Consider the following 16,205-nt stretch of genomic DNA (forward strand, 5'->3'; position numbering starts at 1 on the left):
ACACAATTGTATGTGGTAGCCTATATTTGTATAACAGCCATTTTTGACACATTGCTAATAGTCTTATTCCTCCATGTAAGCACATACTCCCACAAGTTTAAGCAGGCCTATGAGGGGTTACAAAACCATAAAACCACCACATGTATCACTGTATAGGCTACATCGGGTAGTTCCATATACACACAAGAAAAACACCCCTTCCTGGAGGAGAAGAGTTACTGGAAATTATTCCATCATGACACTTTAAAAAAACAACTAACCACTGATTAACCAGGATTTACCAGAACATCCTCTTGCCTCTTAACATGAGACCCCTCTAGAGAGGCTCAGCACAGCTCAGAAAGAAATATTAGTAGCCTAGGACTATCCCTGATATCAGTACAACCGCCTATGATCTGGGGCATTTCATGTTGCCATGTCATTAAAAGCCAAATATATTGCATTCTTTGCTTATTTGATGTTTATACAAGTCAATATCCGCAGAAGGTGTGCTGTGCTCACAGTTGAGAATCTCAGAGGAATGTCTCCCAGATGCCCCACTGTGAGGTGGGGAAACAGCTGTAGGACATGTTTCCCTTCCAGGAAACGTCTGGAATACTGTTTTGTTTTTTAAATTCTAAGAACTTTTCTCAGTGACTGCAATGTGTGTTTTTATCTGTTTTTGATTTGTAATAGCCTACATACACCAGGAAAGCCAACTTTTGTCTTTTATTTCCTTTTTAAATGTATTTCCAAATATTCTGACATGTCAGTGACAAGTGACCTAGCGCAACCGCATATAGTCAAAGTTTAGCACAATCTGCGCACACAAACGCACACTTTGATCTCTACGCTCTTGAACACACTAGAGTGATGACGTTGATATTGCATTTCATACTACGCATGTGTGGTAAGCTTTTACCCAGGAAGGTGCAGGTTCCAAATCAAGCCAATCTAGCACAATAAAACAAACATGGGGAACCAGGTAATGTGCATAATTTCATTTGCCACATATTCATGTTCAGACATAATCACTTTTCCTTAATCGGATACATTATTCGTCTGAGTGAGAATTTAGGCTACTTGACACACATTCCTACCCTGCTGTCAGTTTTCGGAATTTTACAGTTAGGCTAATTGGAGTATTTAGCTTGATGATAGTTAGCTTGCAACATACTAAAGTTACTTTGTATTCTCTTTCTAAAACATGAACCTTGTTTGAGATATGTCTTATCTGTTTCGACTGTTCAACTCTTATAATTTCCCCCTCCTCCTCTTCTGATGGTCACTGTTAGGCCATGACAGCTGTTTGTTTGTTGTGTCAATGGAGTAACATCAGCTTCTTCCTTCCCTAGGTACATTGCACACGCTAACTTAGTGGTGTTTTGAGATGCGTTTCTGACGTTACGTTAAATCTAGCCTCTCTGTCAGAATGTAACGATCTATGATCATGGTGTCAACTGATGCAGCATTTCCCTGACCCTGCGGAGAAATTTGTCTGTTTGTGGTTTGTAATTGGTAAACACTCCACGTTAGCAAGAATTACTGCTAACTCAATAATCTGTTTGCTATGCAGGAGAGAGACTGTAGCCTTTCCCACTCAAAGCTTTTGTCTGCTCACGACTTATCCTAACAGCAGGAGTTGTCACTATGGGTCGTTTCTTTTGGTTATTCGGAAGCTGAAGCAGAGCATACAGTAGTTCAACGATGCAATTCGGGACCGGAGACGGCTTTAAGGCAAACGAGAAAAAAATATTAACAATACTTGTATGGTAGGCTACGTGAACGTTGTTTTGACTTGCGTTACTGCACATGTTGACCATGCTAGTAGTTAAAGGAGAAGCTTCCCATCATTGTTAACAAAGTTACTTAACGAATTAAGCAGTGTTTCTGTTTTCCAGTGAGTCGTGACATTCTTCATCCAGCCTGCCCACCGGGACAACCAGGCTTGGCTCTTCACCATGGCCCACTATTCCTCCTCATCGCCCGCTTGCTGCAGCTGCTGTCCGAGGGCATGGCGTTGTTCCCGCTCCTCTGCCTGTACCCTGGGCCTCGGCTTAGGGTTTGTCATGTTGGGGACCAGTCGCATCCTGCTGCTCAAGTTTTCTGCCAATTCAGGTGAGTTAATCGCTTTTAAAGAGGGCATCTTTTTCCGGTTTGTAGGCTACGTTATATTTAGGGTTGCACTGTATCTTCTAAGTTGTAAAGTAGCCTACAGTGAAACAGAAAAATGAAAAGTTATTTCTAGTTTGTTGTCAACATTGTTTATATTGTCTTCCTTCACAGAGAACAAGTATGACTTCCTTCCTGCTTCTGTAAATCTGTTAGCAGAGGCCATCAAACTTCTCTTCTGCTTAGCCATGTCTGTGAGGGTAATAATTCGAGGTAAGTTTCCAATCTGTGGTTCTGGGAGCGTGAAACATTTCACAATTGGCCTGTCAGAGATGACAGAAATTGCACCATTGTGCAGTTACACTGTTAGGGATTGAAGAATACTGAAGGTGCATAAGGGAATAAAAACTTTACAACTTTTGTAACCTTTTCTTGACTATTTCTAGAACTCCAGTGACAAATATGCACACTTCCTTTGATTTAAGCTTAAGTGAAGCTGATTTCAGTATACTTTGGTTATATATTGTTATAATGTATTCCATTTCAGTGGCAGACTAGATTATTAAGACTGTATTATTTGCTACTCTTTCTTAGTCTTACCCAATAGTGGTCGCCACACAAATGTAGTCTATATTACTTGGTCTATAACACCCCATTTCCCTCCAGTTGGTTGTGCAGTGGTTGTGGCGTGGGCTCACTCTCCAACTCCATTGTTTTTGTCCCTGTTGTCTTCCCGTAGAGGAGAGATCGTTCAGAGATCTGTGCTGCTCCTCCGGCTCCTCATTCCTCAGCTACATGAAGTGGTCTGTCCCAGCATTCCTCTATTTCCTGGACAACCTGATCATCTTCTATGTGATGACCTACCTCCAGCCCGTACGGTTACATTAACACTGATAGCGCTACACCAGTGGTAGTTAAAAATGCTGTACTGTAGTGCTGTCATAATCCAGCAGACATGGCTAATGAAGATGTTACTGTTGTTTCACATTCGCAGAGGTTTTTTGAAATGTGACTATTATCAAGATTTTGTCCAACCATATCAAGCCAAGGTGGTATCAAGGTGATATCAGCACTGGTTATTGATTGTTTATCTGTTTGTTCACTTCCCTAGGCCATGGCAGTGTTGTTTTCCAATGTTGTCATCCTGACTACAGCTGTGCTGTTTAGAATTGTGCTGAAGTAAGTGCTTTTGACATCAGATAAGAAGAGTCTGGGGTAGATTGTATGATGGTAAATGTATGTGGGGTCTGCTCTCAACTGGACTTTAGAAACTTTTTCCCTTCAGTGTACTTCTGGAGATTGATTATTGAATTGACAGATTATGCACATAATTTACCCTTCAAACAGGCATGAGTTGGAATTTACCTGAAGTTGTTGCACGTGTCTGCCTGCAGGAGGCGCTTGTCCTGGGTGCAGTGGGCCGCCCTGGTCATTCTCTTCCTGTCCATCGTGGCCCTGACCATGGGCACGGGGACAACCAGCGTGCCATCGCTATGCCCGGCCTACACGTCTCCCCCCTCTCCACCCCCTCCAACAGCTGCCTGGTCTTCACTCAACAGCAGCTGGAGCTCCGCAACCACACCCTGGCCGCAACCGTCGCGGATGACCCGGCCTGGACCGAAACGGTGGCGCGGTGGCTCCGTCACTTTGGCCTGGGATACGTGTTCCTGTTGGTGCAGTGTTTCGTGTCGTCCATGGCCAACATCTACAACGAGAAGATCCTGAAGGAGGGCGACCAGCTGACCGAGAGCATCTTCATCCAGAACGGCAAGCTGTACGTGTTCGGCCTGCTCTTCAACGCCCTGGCGCTGGCCCTCCGGCCCGAGGACCGCGCGGTCATCCTGCACTGCGGCCTGCTGCACGGCCACAACGCCTTCTCGGCGGCGCTGGTGGTCGTCACGGCGGCGCTCGGCCTCTCGGTGGCCTTCATCCTCAAGTTCCGCGACAACATGTTCCATGTGCTGACGGGCCAGATCACCACGGTGCTGGTCACCGCGCTCTCGCTTTTCCTCTTCGACTTCCGGCCGTCAGTGGACTTCTTCCTGCAGGCGCCCGTGGTGCTGCTGGCCATCTACATCTACCACGCGAGCCACACGGCTGACCCCGAGTACGCCCTGCAGCGCGAGAGACTGCGCGTGCTCAACGGCGAGGTGCTGGAGAGGTCGCGAGGGGTGAGCAGTGATGAGGAGTGATGTTGGTGGTGGTGTTGGTGATGGTGTTGGTGTTGGTGTTTTTGTGGTTGTTTTTTAAAAAAAATAAGAGACGGAAGGTCAGGAGGAAGTGTTTTGACGGGTCGTTTAGGGGACGAAGATTTATCTTGCGCACACACAGCGGGATTGTTTATTTTTGAGGTTTCGCTCATATAGACACACACACACACACACACACACACACACACACACAGAACATTCACACTGACAATTATGAGTGGAGAGCTGATGAAGGGGTCCAGAGAATCTCTCTCTCTCTCTCTCTCACACACACACACACACACACACACACACACACACACACACACACCGAAAACAAACATTTTAAGAACACCTAAAAGGAAATGGTGGGAAGAGAAGAATGACCTCTCTCACTGGATATGAATGAAGTTGTGAAAGAGCTGTAGGCGGTTTGATTTTTAATACACACACACACACACACACACACACACACACACACACACACACACACACACACACACACAAGGGCTCTCTGTGAGCGACGCCAGGTCTCTTGACTAAATGTAATCTCATTTTGGGGATGACAGGAAAAAAACCTGAGTCTCTTAGTGAAAGCACAATTTCACACTCGCCCCAGGTTACCTTGACTGATCTCATTATGGCCAATGGATGCACGCTTGTTGCAGCCAGAGACAGAGTGGTCTGAACTCTCGTGGTAGTCTTCTGTGAGCCCTGTATAGGCTCCTTGTTTAGCCTTGGAGACAGACAAACATATACATACATGGCTATTATGTAGCGGAACTTAGCTGGAAACTGTAGGAGGGAGACTTTTCTTTTTCCTCGTCTTTTTTAATTGTTCTGCTTGGGTGAAAGGGAAATGCTGGGGCCTTGAGGCTGGAGTTTGAAAAAAAGTAATTTGTAAGCCGCATGAAAACCTGGCAAACACTCCTTTTTCACTCTTTTTCTTTCCTAACCCAGCAGTATGTTTTGAGGCAACTCCTCCTCTCTCTACTTGCCATGCTGAAATGGTGGCTCACTGTGTTGAGAGCAAAACAGTACACTTTGTGTTCCAAGTTGAATGAGGCTTCATTTAATTATGTTGTGTGTGTGTGTGTGTGTGTGTGTGTGTGTGTGTGTGTGTGTTTAACTCCCACCCTCCCAGACAGCCCCTCTGAAACTGAGACTGTGATTTATATGTGGTTTTCCTGTTCATAGACAGAGTCTCTCTGTGCTTGTGGCATTTGTGTATGTTTACTAGATGGCGTTATTGCCAGGCCAGAGGGGCTTATAATATCAGGATTGTAAATGTGTGGTTGCATGGAAGGGGGGAAGGAGAATGAATTTAGCTTCTCACGTTGGCCCAAATGTGATGTGATCACAAGGTCATGCACAAAAGTGCTGAATTAAGTTGGTGTCACACAGGTAATAGATAAAGGTCATTGCTTTATTTTTCTTGCTTTAAACTTAATTTAACGGTTGCCATGCACGAGCATAACTACAACCCCAACAAACACAAGAGTCATGAGACCCTGCTCACACACTACATGTATGCTGCAGATTTTACAGTGACCTTTCTCTACTGCGTGACGGCCCACTCATGTTTGAAATGTGATGTAATCAGCAAGGTCGAAGCCGAGGTCATGCACAAAAGTGCTGAATTGAGTGGGTGTCACGCAGGTCACCGAGGTCATTTCTGTTGATTTTTGGGTTGATTCAAACTGAACTTAGCAATTGTCATGCACAACTGTAACTCCAAACTCGAGTGATGAGGCCCTGCCCATGCTCTGTGTGTGCTGCTAAGGGTTAAAGTAACATTTGGAATTTGTATGACGCCCTGCTCTACTCAGCTCTTCTGTGCATGACCAAGGCTGCTTCCTCTTCTCATGATGTTATGAAAGTTTGCCACGGACGCAGATGGTTTAAACCAGTAAGCGTGATATTAAGAGACAGGAAACCGGGCTGGCTTTATGATTATCCACATCGCTTGGGCCCAGTAGGATGTGTCCGGTATGAAGAGCTTTAGAGGAGACCTAAGTGCTGTCCCACTGTCAGCTGTCCCTGCTGATAACACCAGTGACTGGACTAAAAACAATGGGCACTCATTGTATGGTGTAGTCACTCAGTCAGAAGTGAAGCCATCTGAAGGAATTAAAAAAACAAAATGGCGCAGATTTAGCCAATGTAATTTTGATTAGATTTTCTGTTCACTTTATATGCTCTGGCTAAAAAAAAAGCAGATATTCTGCACAGGAAATGGCCAACCAATTCATTTTGGCTTCATTTGCTCAGAGCGTTAGTGCATGACGTCACAGTGTCCATGTACTCTACAGTCATTGGCCCACAACACATCACCTAGCACTCCCAGCCAGGAGCCTGGCTCCCCAGCACACCTGCTGTCTCCCACACCCCACAATGTGCCTTCACACATCCTCCACAGCACCATGGTTACTTTTTCAAATTCTGCACGAGTGGGAAAAACACAGCTCGTCCATCCAGAGACGTGTCACTTCCCCATCACTGCACTGCAGCATGCTTGCTACCACCTCAGCTCAACTCTTATCAGCCGTTTTTCTATTATATGGATAAAGCTTAGCACTCAGCTAAAAAGGGATTTTCATTGACATTCTCTCTTAGTCTTAGACTAGGCCTAATCCTTGAATGGGGAAACCGGCCCTAGTCTGTGTCACTGTACAATTGTTGATCTACAACCTGATCCTAAAACTGGTGTCCCCGGTTTCTTCTCTTGTGTCGTGTGTTTGTGGTCCAGGATGGCGAGGAACTCGAGAGGCTGACCAAGCCCAACACTGACAGTGACACGGAAGAAGAGTCTCTCTAGCAGACGTAAGATGGTAACACGGAGGACTGAGTCTCTCTCTTGACAGACACAGACAGACGTGGGGGATGTAATGGACCTTTCTGTGGGAGCCCTCTACCTCCCTGTTACCAGCTTCTCCTGGGCTAATCAAGCTCAGTGGTGGTTATCGTGTTGTAAATTATTCAGGAAAGTGCCTGTACATAATGCTTGGTTTACAAAATTATATGGTTAGAGAATAATTGTGTGTGTGCGTGCGTGTGTGGTGGTGGTGAATAACCTGAGTCTAATGTGTGGGTGTGTGAGTAGAATAGCAATAATTGAATTTGGTGTGTTTGAGGCGAGGGAACAATGAACTGCATTGACCCCCCAAAGGCTTCATGAAATAGGACAAAGGGATGCTATCATTATTGTTTTAAAACTGCATAAATGGTTGTGTGGAACATGCTATAATTACGCTAAATTATTTGAATGTTTGTATGAAAAAAAGCTTCAGTTTACTTAACAATTTTGGAGCAAATAGCTTACTTTATATATGACATCATTACAAATTACCACTGCACCATGGTTCCATGTGTGTATATTTTTAAGCTCTATTAACATTTCCATTATTCATAACCACAAATACCTTGTTCAGTGCCTGTTTGTTTAAATCAGTGAAACTCTTGAAGCCTGTCATTCGTAGTAAACATTATTGATCTCTTTTTGATACTCGTTTTCATGGTTTCTTTGTGTAGATACCTTACAAAAAGCACAAATTAAACCTACTGAATGTAACAATCGCCAGGGGTGATATGTCAGGACATATTGCCACAATTGTATGGTTATAATAGCTGAAAAGCACAATAAATGAATATTGAAATTAAGTGTACAGTATGTTTATATATAGTCATGTTTTCTATCCTACTAATTCATGAATAAGTCTTAATGCAAACATGATCAACTACTAGCCATTCAATTGTATTAATATGTTTTATTATTATTATCATTATTATATTTATATATTTATAAAAACATTCCCATGTTGGATAGATTCTCTGACAATCAATTGGCAAAGAGAGCCAATGGCAAGACACCAGAGGGCGCTAGAGTGTCAGAAATGAATGTTGGATCTCAAGTAATGCGATATAAAATTGTCATTCTCAGTGGAGATTTTAGAATTTTCCTCCTCTGAATTTTTCAACACAAAATGTGTCAATGTCTTCAGCTTAGAAAAAACAACAGTCACAATAGGATTGGTAATAAATTGACTTTATTGTCCTTATAGCAGAGCTGCATATAAATAAGAACATTATGTAATCTTTACAATAGACAAAACAAAGGTTTATGAGCCCTCTTCAAGAGACAACTGATTGTGACCTTCAGACACATCTCAAATTCACAACCAACAATAAATACAAAACAAAACAAACCATACATAACTTTTTAATATTTTTTTGTTCTTATCTACAAAAAGAGACATCCATACCTGTCCGCAGGAGGTTGATAGAATAAGAACACAACTGTATGAGAGAATGAAGCGGTGTTCCAACGCAAGTCAGCTGTGACAGGATTTAAAAATGCAGAAACAGGAAGTAATGTGACGTGACAGTGGCGAGCATCAAAGTAGCACCACAGCCCTGTCCGCAGGCTACATACACAACATGGAGAGCATTCACAGCTCTCCCTCTCCCCCCTTTAATAGCCATATCCTTGATGATAACCTTCCTGGTAGCCGTCGTGGTAGCCATGGTGATGGTATCCGTAGCCGCCGTACTCGTCCTCCGGGCAGCGCATGCCCAGCGACTGCTGGATGGCCATCTCCTGGCGCCGCAGCTGCATGGAGTCGATCAGGTCGTAAATGATGGCCATGGACCACATGGGCGAGGGGTACCAGGACTTCACGTTGCCGTCCTTGCCCACCAGGAGCATGGAGAAATACTCCGGGCTGACCTGGAAGTAGTTGCGGATGTCCCGCACTAGTGTGGCCGACAGTCCCTCCCGATCCACTGTGGCCGAGCCTGGGGAATAAAGAGAGAGAGAGAGAGGGGTTGTGGGATGGTGGAGGTCCACTCAACTCTAGATCTACACTTGGTTGCTAAAGAAACTTCATCATGGGCTGGGGGGAAGCTAGCCTACCTCAACACTCCCTATCAGGAGGGCGTTCTCACTTGAGATTTGCCTAGGCTTTCATAGGCCTCCTTGTAAAAGCAAGACAGATTTGAGAGAATTTCAGGTAATGCTTAAAGGCCTGTTGTGGGCCTGAGTCTCTTTTGGGTGGAGGTGGGGAAAAGGGAGAGAGAGAGAAGGGTGGGGGAATGAAAGTGTTCTTTTTGTGGTGGCTTCTTAGTCAGCACTCCTAATCCTGTTTCTTAGAACAAGTCGACGTTTGATCTATCAGAGGGCGAGCTCAGAGACATTTCTGATGCAGCCTTCGAAACACACACACACACACACACACACACACACACACACACACACACACACACATACACACACACACACACACACACACACACACACACACACACACACACACACACACACACACACACACACACACACACACACACACACACACACACACACACACACACACACACACACACACACACACACACACACACACATACACACACACACACACGTGAACTGGCAGCTGCACAAGCACAGCCCAAGCGTCTGCGGTTTTTGACATTGCTGGAAAATATGTGAACTTCACATCCTCTTTCCATTTTTTATGAAAAACATTTCATGTTTCAAAATATTATTTCTATGTGTGATCCCTCAACTGCTTTCCCAAGGAGAGAGAGCGAGAGAGAGAGAGTGTGAGACAGAGAGAGTGTGAGAGAGAGAGACCACTCGTGTTGTAGGTGGAGCAGTACATGGGGCAGCAGCAGCAAAAGGAGGAGACTACCTGCTGTAGAGAAAAGTTGGCCAGCTGGACAAGGCCAGCCAATGTCAACACCGCAGTGAGACGGACGCTCTAATTTTGCCCTCAACACAAGAATTTGGGAGGAGCCCCAAAAGCCCCAGAGACACCTGGCTCATTCGGCTGCATTTGTGCCTGAGCAAAAAAAAAAAAAAAAAAAAAAAAAAAAAAAAAAACTGTCCTGTTTATTTGAAGTGCTTATTGCTCAGAAACCTTCCGAGCATATTCAGAGATTTGGAACCTTTGCTTATTCATTACGGAGGCAGAGTGGATGCTTTCTGTTTCGGATGTCTGGGACAGGGTGCTACAGAAATACTGGACACACCGCCTACTACTCTCTGTCTTTGGGTGCAGAGCTATTCTAAAAATGGAGACCACAGGGGGATCCATGGGAAGCCTTTGAAGCTGAGTGAGCGCTATGCCTCCGGAGAAGTTCACTCACATGCACCATGTAATAAAAAACGGGAATTTTCAAGTTTCAGTGGAAGCTAGAGGCAAGCTTCCATGGCAACTTGACAAGATACTGTACATGATGCAAGTGAGGTAGAGAAAAATGTCACAGCCCTGCTAACCATGTGAGTCCCAACACTAATCTAGCATGACTCCCCTGTCATTTCATGAAATCTTAAAATTGTATGGTTGAACTACTTCAAAGATTATGTTATTTTCCAGTTTGTATAACCTATCATGTAGACAATGCCATCCAAAGTGAATTTACCACATAGAATGTTTTGATTTCTCAATATGTTCCAGGGAAGTTGGTTTTATAACCTTGACATTGACCCTTGGCTAACTGGCTGAGTGACGCTGTGACTCTTACCGTTGATTGGGTACAGCTCCAGGACTCCACCCATGTCTGCCGGTTCAGTGCCCACCAGCTTCAGTATGGAGATGTGCCTCAAGCCTGATGGGGAAAACAAAACAAAACGGGCACAGGGAGCGATCAGCAAAGGTACAGAACAGAACCAACACAATTACACAGCTGTTTTGAAGTCTAATTGCCTGCTTTTGGTGGACCTACCAAAAACCGTCTATTTAAACCAGTGCACTCTCATTTAATGAATCCTGAGGAAGGGGCTGTCTGACAAAACGTCAGTAAATAAACAGAACAAATAAAACTCAGGAACATAGTTCAATCAGCACAGGTAAACACCTCACTCAGAACTAGACCAAACAAAACAGACACAAAGCCCAATCAGCACAGGTAAACATATCCGAGCCAGAGCAAACAATTTCTGAAGTTTTTATTTCCCTCTTCACTTGAAATCATTTACCGCCCATTAACCTGTTTCTGATTTAATTGTGAGATCCGTAAAAAGGTTACGGTACTTGCCAGGGAATGTGGCCACGTTGGCTTTGCCATGTAGCCGAGTTGCGCTGGTTCTAGTTCTGATTCTGGTTCTCATCAGAGGAGACACGGCACGAGCTCATGGGAAATGATGAAGTTCACAAAGCGCACGCCAAGCAACAAAACATTGTGGTGGACGGATGTGCCGTGGCACCGGCGCAGCCAAACTGAGGCATGGAAAACGGAGCGGAGGCTGAGCCAATCATAACCTCTCTGACTCCGCAACGACTTAGAGACTGAAGAATGCCTGAGATTTTGCAGAAACAAATGGTGGTTTTGACGGCATGTTAATGGCAGTTTTGGAGGAACATCAATACCAGATGAGACGATAACAATGGGATGTGCTACACGTTATTGGCAGATAAAAGAAAAGCCTCCAAAAGCAAGATCTTCCATCTGAAACAACTCTCAAAAAGCCTGTTTTAAATAGCATGGTGACAGACAAAGGATGTACATGGGCGTATTGTTCCATGTCAACCAGTGCAGAAAACTCTCTCTCTCTCACTCTCTTTTACTCAAGCTAAACACTGGAACAAGACAAGGTCACCATCTCCACATCACCGCATTACTCTCTGTCTCTCTGTTTGACAGAAACAATCTCCAAACACATCAATCCCAGTGATGGGAAAGACAATTGCTACTCCAGGGAATATCTCAGACACCTCATGTTCTCCCATAGCATGTCCTTATTGCACTGCGCCAGTGGCCAACTGGCCATCTTAACCTTCACAATAGCATACTAGACCTCAGCCTGAGATCATCACACAGACGCATGGTTAGTCACTGTGTGCAGACCTGTGATTGAAAGGGTGTGGATCCTTCAGCGCCGAGCCAAAAAGAGAGAGGGAGAGCGAAAAAAAAAAAAAACAAAAGCAGAATGACACGTAGAAAGTGTTTCATCTGTGTGCGTCTAACACGGAACTGAGACAGTCCCAAGTGTGCTCATCATCTGTCAGGCACTCATGAGCTTTACTAGGCGATTTACTATGTCATTGGAGTCATGCTCATTTTGAGTTATGTGACTGTCAGGGGCGCTATGGGAAGGGAGAGGAGGAAAGACACACACACACACACACACACACACTCTCTCACACACACACACACACACACACACACACTCACACACACACACACACACACACACACACACACACACACACACACACACACACACACACACACACACACACACTCACACACACACTCACTCACACACACACACACACACACACACACACACACACACACACACACACACACACTCACACACACACACACACACACACACACACACACACTCACACACACTCACACACACACACACACACACACACACACACACACACACACACACACACACACACACACACACACACACACACACACACACACACACACACACACACACACACACACACACACACACACACACAGCAACAGCAACATTGACTGAGGGTCCCTGCTGGTGCCTGCAGACTGACACTTAGCTCTCACATCAGCATTTGCCAGCGCTATTGTCTTTTAGGAGTAATAAAGGGAAAACCCCTGGCTTTCTATCTGAGATTTACAATGTCTGGTCTTGTGTTAACCATGATTATTATAGCCTTGTTTCAATAACCACTGGATTATATTTGTCCACATTGACTGACAATTGAATTGAATAGGATTTGTTTTCTGATCTGTGAGTTGATCTAACACAGCTTTGCTTGTGCAGCGATACACGGAAAGAGATATCTGCAGAGATGTGCGGGTGTGTGCATGCATACACTGTTGTGTTGCCAAGTCTGTGAGTTTCTTATTCATAATGTTTGTGTGGGTGGGCTTACATAGCTTTAGCTGGGATCAAATGTAAACCATTTCTCATTATCATTGTAATATGTCCAGTCACAACTATGAAAACATTTGAACTCAAATTAATTCCATATACTTACTAAGTACTAAATACATGGCTCTTCATATAAATTTATCTCCTTTTTCATGGGGATAAATAAACCCTAGCCAGTCCTTATTGGCTTCGCTAGGCTTGTTAAGACACAATGACATTCAGCCACATTCAGTCACTTCTAACGGAGATTGCACTGGGAACATGATGACATAGCCTTCCAGTCCCTGGTGTTTAGAACTTTATGCCTCAGTTATGGTGGTCTTGGTACGATTCAGTCATTTCCCTTCATTAATTTCCCAAGGCCATCAAACTGAGAAGAGGATTTAGGAGGAGGAATAGTCCATGTTAGAGAGAGATGAATGGCTTTGACCTGAAAAACACATTACATGGTCGCTGGGTTTCTGTGAGTGTCCTCTGCAGATTCAGGGCACAGCTGCTCAGAAGTAAACTGTAGTCCAGGTGGATGAAATTCTCCCTCATTGGTCCATACTGTCTATAGTAATTCTACTTTATATGTCTGCCAGTACAAGCTAGAATCAGAGTGATCCAAATTTTGTCATCAGAGGGTGCTGCCACAAGCAACAAGGGCATTTGAAGAGAGTGACACAATGACCTTACTACCAGGGATGTAGTGGAGCCGCAAGTAAACGCAGTTTACCCACCTCTGAAATTTCAGAAATAGAGTGTGAAGAGAGTGACACCTTACTATCGGAACTCCCCTTATTACCGTCGGTCCCATATATCCGCCGTCTTGCATGTATGTGTCACTTAATATCCCCTTTTATACAAACCAAGACAGCGGACTCCTATAGAAACGCAACCACCCACACAATAGGTGTATCTAAATTAGCTATGTACCAAAAATGACATTTCACTGTGACTCGAAGAGCTATAAACAGTGTTGTAAGGCTGCGTGTACACAACCGCTTGGAACTCCAGTGGAATTTTAATTTCATAACGAGAATTCTCGGTCTAACCGTTCAAATCGGATATTTCAGGCAGTAAATGCTCCCGTTAAGAACCAAACCAGATTTTGTTCAAATCTACACACCTATGGCTACTGAAAAATATAAGGTTCATTTAGCAAATGTTATTTTGAAGTGTTAAAAAACATTGTTGTTTTAGAATTTCTGAACAAAAGTGGTGATAATTGGGGGTGTTACGATACCACATTTGTTGTGTTTCAGTTTTGTGTTGTGATTGGTGAACTGTGTAGGGTGCGCTCTTTAATCTGGTTGTGATTGGTGGAGTGACACAATGACCTTACTACCACATTTGTTGTGTTTCAGTTTTGTGCTGTGATTGGTGAACTGTGTAGACTGCGCTCTTTATCTGTGATTGGTGGAGTGTGTGCTCTGCTCACCCAGGTTGCAGGCTTGGCTGGTCAGTGCATACAGCTGCTGCTGGTAGGCCCATTCCTCATCGTTAGGAGCCGATATGACAAAGAGCCTCCGCCGCCACCGGAACCTGCAAACACACAGGCCGAGCGTGTGTGGGTCACCACAGAAATGTACTGAAATTCACATCGACCCTGCTAACCTTCTCATAAGTTTGAGCAGTTTATTGCATTTAATAAATAACTGAGTAATAGGCACAGTGCTGAGATCCAGTTTTGGGTTAAATGGAAGTTTTATTGAATCACCGGGAAATTCTGTTTTTGACATTTTACAGGGGGAAGAAAATGGATTTGATTAATCCAAGTCCCAGACGAAGGCCCCAGCTGTTGGATGAGCGTGTGCATTATGATCCCCCAGCCACTTGCCGTGCCAAACAAAAGCTATAAAACGCCTTTAACAGGCATCATAACAATGAATAAGAGCAATATAACAGATGTATGAGGAATTAGAAAAATAAAATTAGGTGATGGATCATAAATTTGGGTTGTGTGGATGTGCCCCCCCCCCCCGTTTTTTTTTTTTAACATATGCTTTCAGTGCAACACATCTCTCTTGTACCTTGAAAGGAAGTTCTCCAATGATCTGGGTTTGTCCTCTTTCTTGCACACCACTCCATCGCGCTTCTGCTGCTCCATCTCACGGACGCGTGAGGCGAACGTGTCCAAGTAGTCAAACACTGCCTTCATGGCAATGGGCACTTCGTAGAATTGCTGGAAGGACAAGTTATGTGAACGTCAAGAGACTATGAGCACTATCAGCAACTATGTCATCTGAGCTTGGTTTCTACACACTGTGTAAAATAAATAAACAAACCCTGGACCGGGCCGAAACCTTATGCTATGTGTGACTTGGTTGCTGCCTTGCCAAGGCTAGTCACAAGAATGCTAAACATCTTTTTTTTTTCTGGCTCGCACAGAAACCTCAACAAACATGGCACTTCAGTAAAGTTTCCAAAGCAACTGCAGTCGGCCGTCTGAGTTGCTCTGAGTTCCTGGAGCCTTCCTCTGGTCTACAGCATGACTCTGAATCAGGCCTTTATGAGATACTAAGGCCCATTAGAGCAGTGGATGAATGCTCAGACAGTGTAAAAGCTATGGTCAGACCGCCGGACAATGTTTTGGACTGTGCGTGGATGGATTTCCAGCTAAGAGAGGAGGAGAGACATGGAGAGATAAGGAGAGAGAGAGAGAGAGAGAGAGAGAGAGAACAACAGAAAGAGAGATAGATGTGCAGACGTGGGATGGGGTCAGCTTGTCACCCACAAATCATCAAGGTCTATCTGACATGTTCACAAATGAGTTTCTCTCACCAAATAATAACATGAAATAATTCCAAACAATAATATTGAATTATATTATTTAGGAAAAAAAATCAATAAAATGAAATTATATGTAATCAAATTTCATATGGTGGCTATTCGATTTTCAGTCGCTTTTTGCTTCAAAAGTCAAATAGGTAGACCTTGTTAAATTTAGGGTGACAAGATGTATCAAAAGCAAGAGACATAAAGAGAGAAAGAGCCCATGAGAGTGATACAGAGAGAGAGAGAGAGAGAGAGGAGGAAGGCAGAGAGATTGTGGGAAAGAGAGG

General features: G+C 44.2%; 2 protein-coding genes across 2 annotated transcripts in view; one reads left to right on the forward strand and one right to left on the reverse strand.

Moving 5' to 3' along the window:
* Positions 1–985: 985 nt before the first annotated feature.
* slc35a5 (solute carrier family 35 member A5) lies at positions 986–7,940 on the forward strand. Its single transcript, XM_048239118.1, is given in 8 exon segments — positions 986–1,334; positions 1,881–2,097; positions 2,266–2,364; positions 2,831–2,964; positions 3,203–3,270; positions 3,486–3,565; positions 3,568–4,262; positions 7,030–7,940. Coding segments are annotated over 7 exon segments (1,302 nt in total). The 5' UTR covers positions 986–1,334; positions 1,881–1,940; the 3' UTR covers positions 7,099–7,940.
* Positions 7,941–8,309: 369 nt separating this feature from the next.
* ccdc80 (coiled-coil domain containing 80) overlaps positions 8,310–16,205 on the reverse strand; it is an 18,583-nt gene continuing 10,687 nt past the window's right edge. The window contains exons 4-7 of the mRNA XM_048240037.1: positions 15,174–15,325; positions 14,582–14,685; positions 10,806–10,889; positions 8,310–9,074 (exon numbers count right to left, since the gene is read on the reverse strand). Of these exons, the coding sequence (XP_048095994.1) occupies positions 8,752–9,074; positions 10,806–10,889; positions 14,582–14,685; positions 15,174–15,325 (663 nt within the window). The 3' untranslated portion in view covers positions 8,310–8,751. The remainder of the gene's footprint in view (positions 9,075–10,805; positions 10,890–14,581; positions 14,686–15,173; positions 15,326–16,205) is intronic.

This window comes from Alosa alosa, chromosome 3 (genome assembly GCF_017589495.1).
Source record: "Alosa alosa isolate M-15738 ecotype Scorff River chromosome 3, AALO_Geno_1.1, whole genome shotgun sequence".
Classification (NCBI taxonomy): Eukaryota; Metazoa; Chordata; class Actinopteri; order Clupeiformes; family Clupeidae; genus Alosa; species Alosa alosa.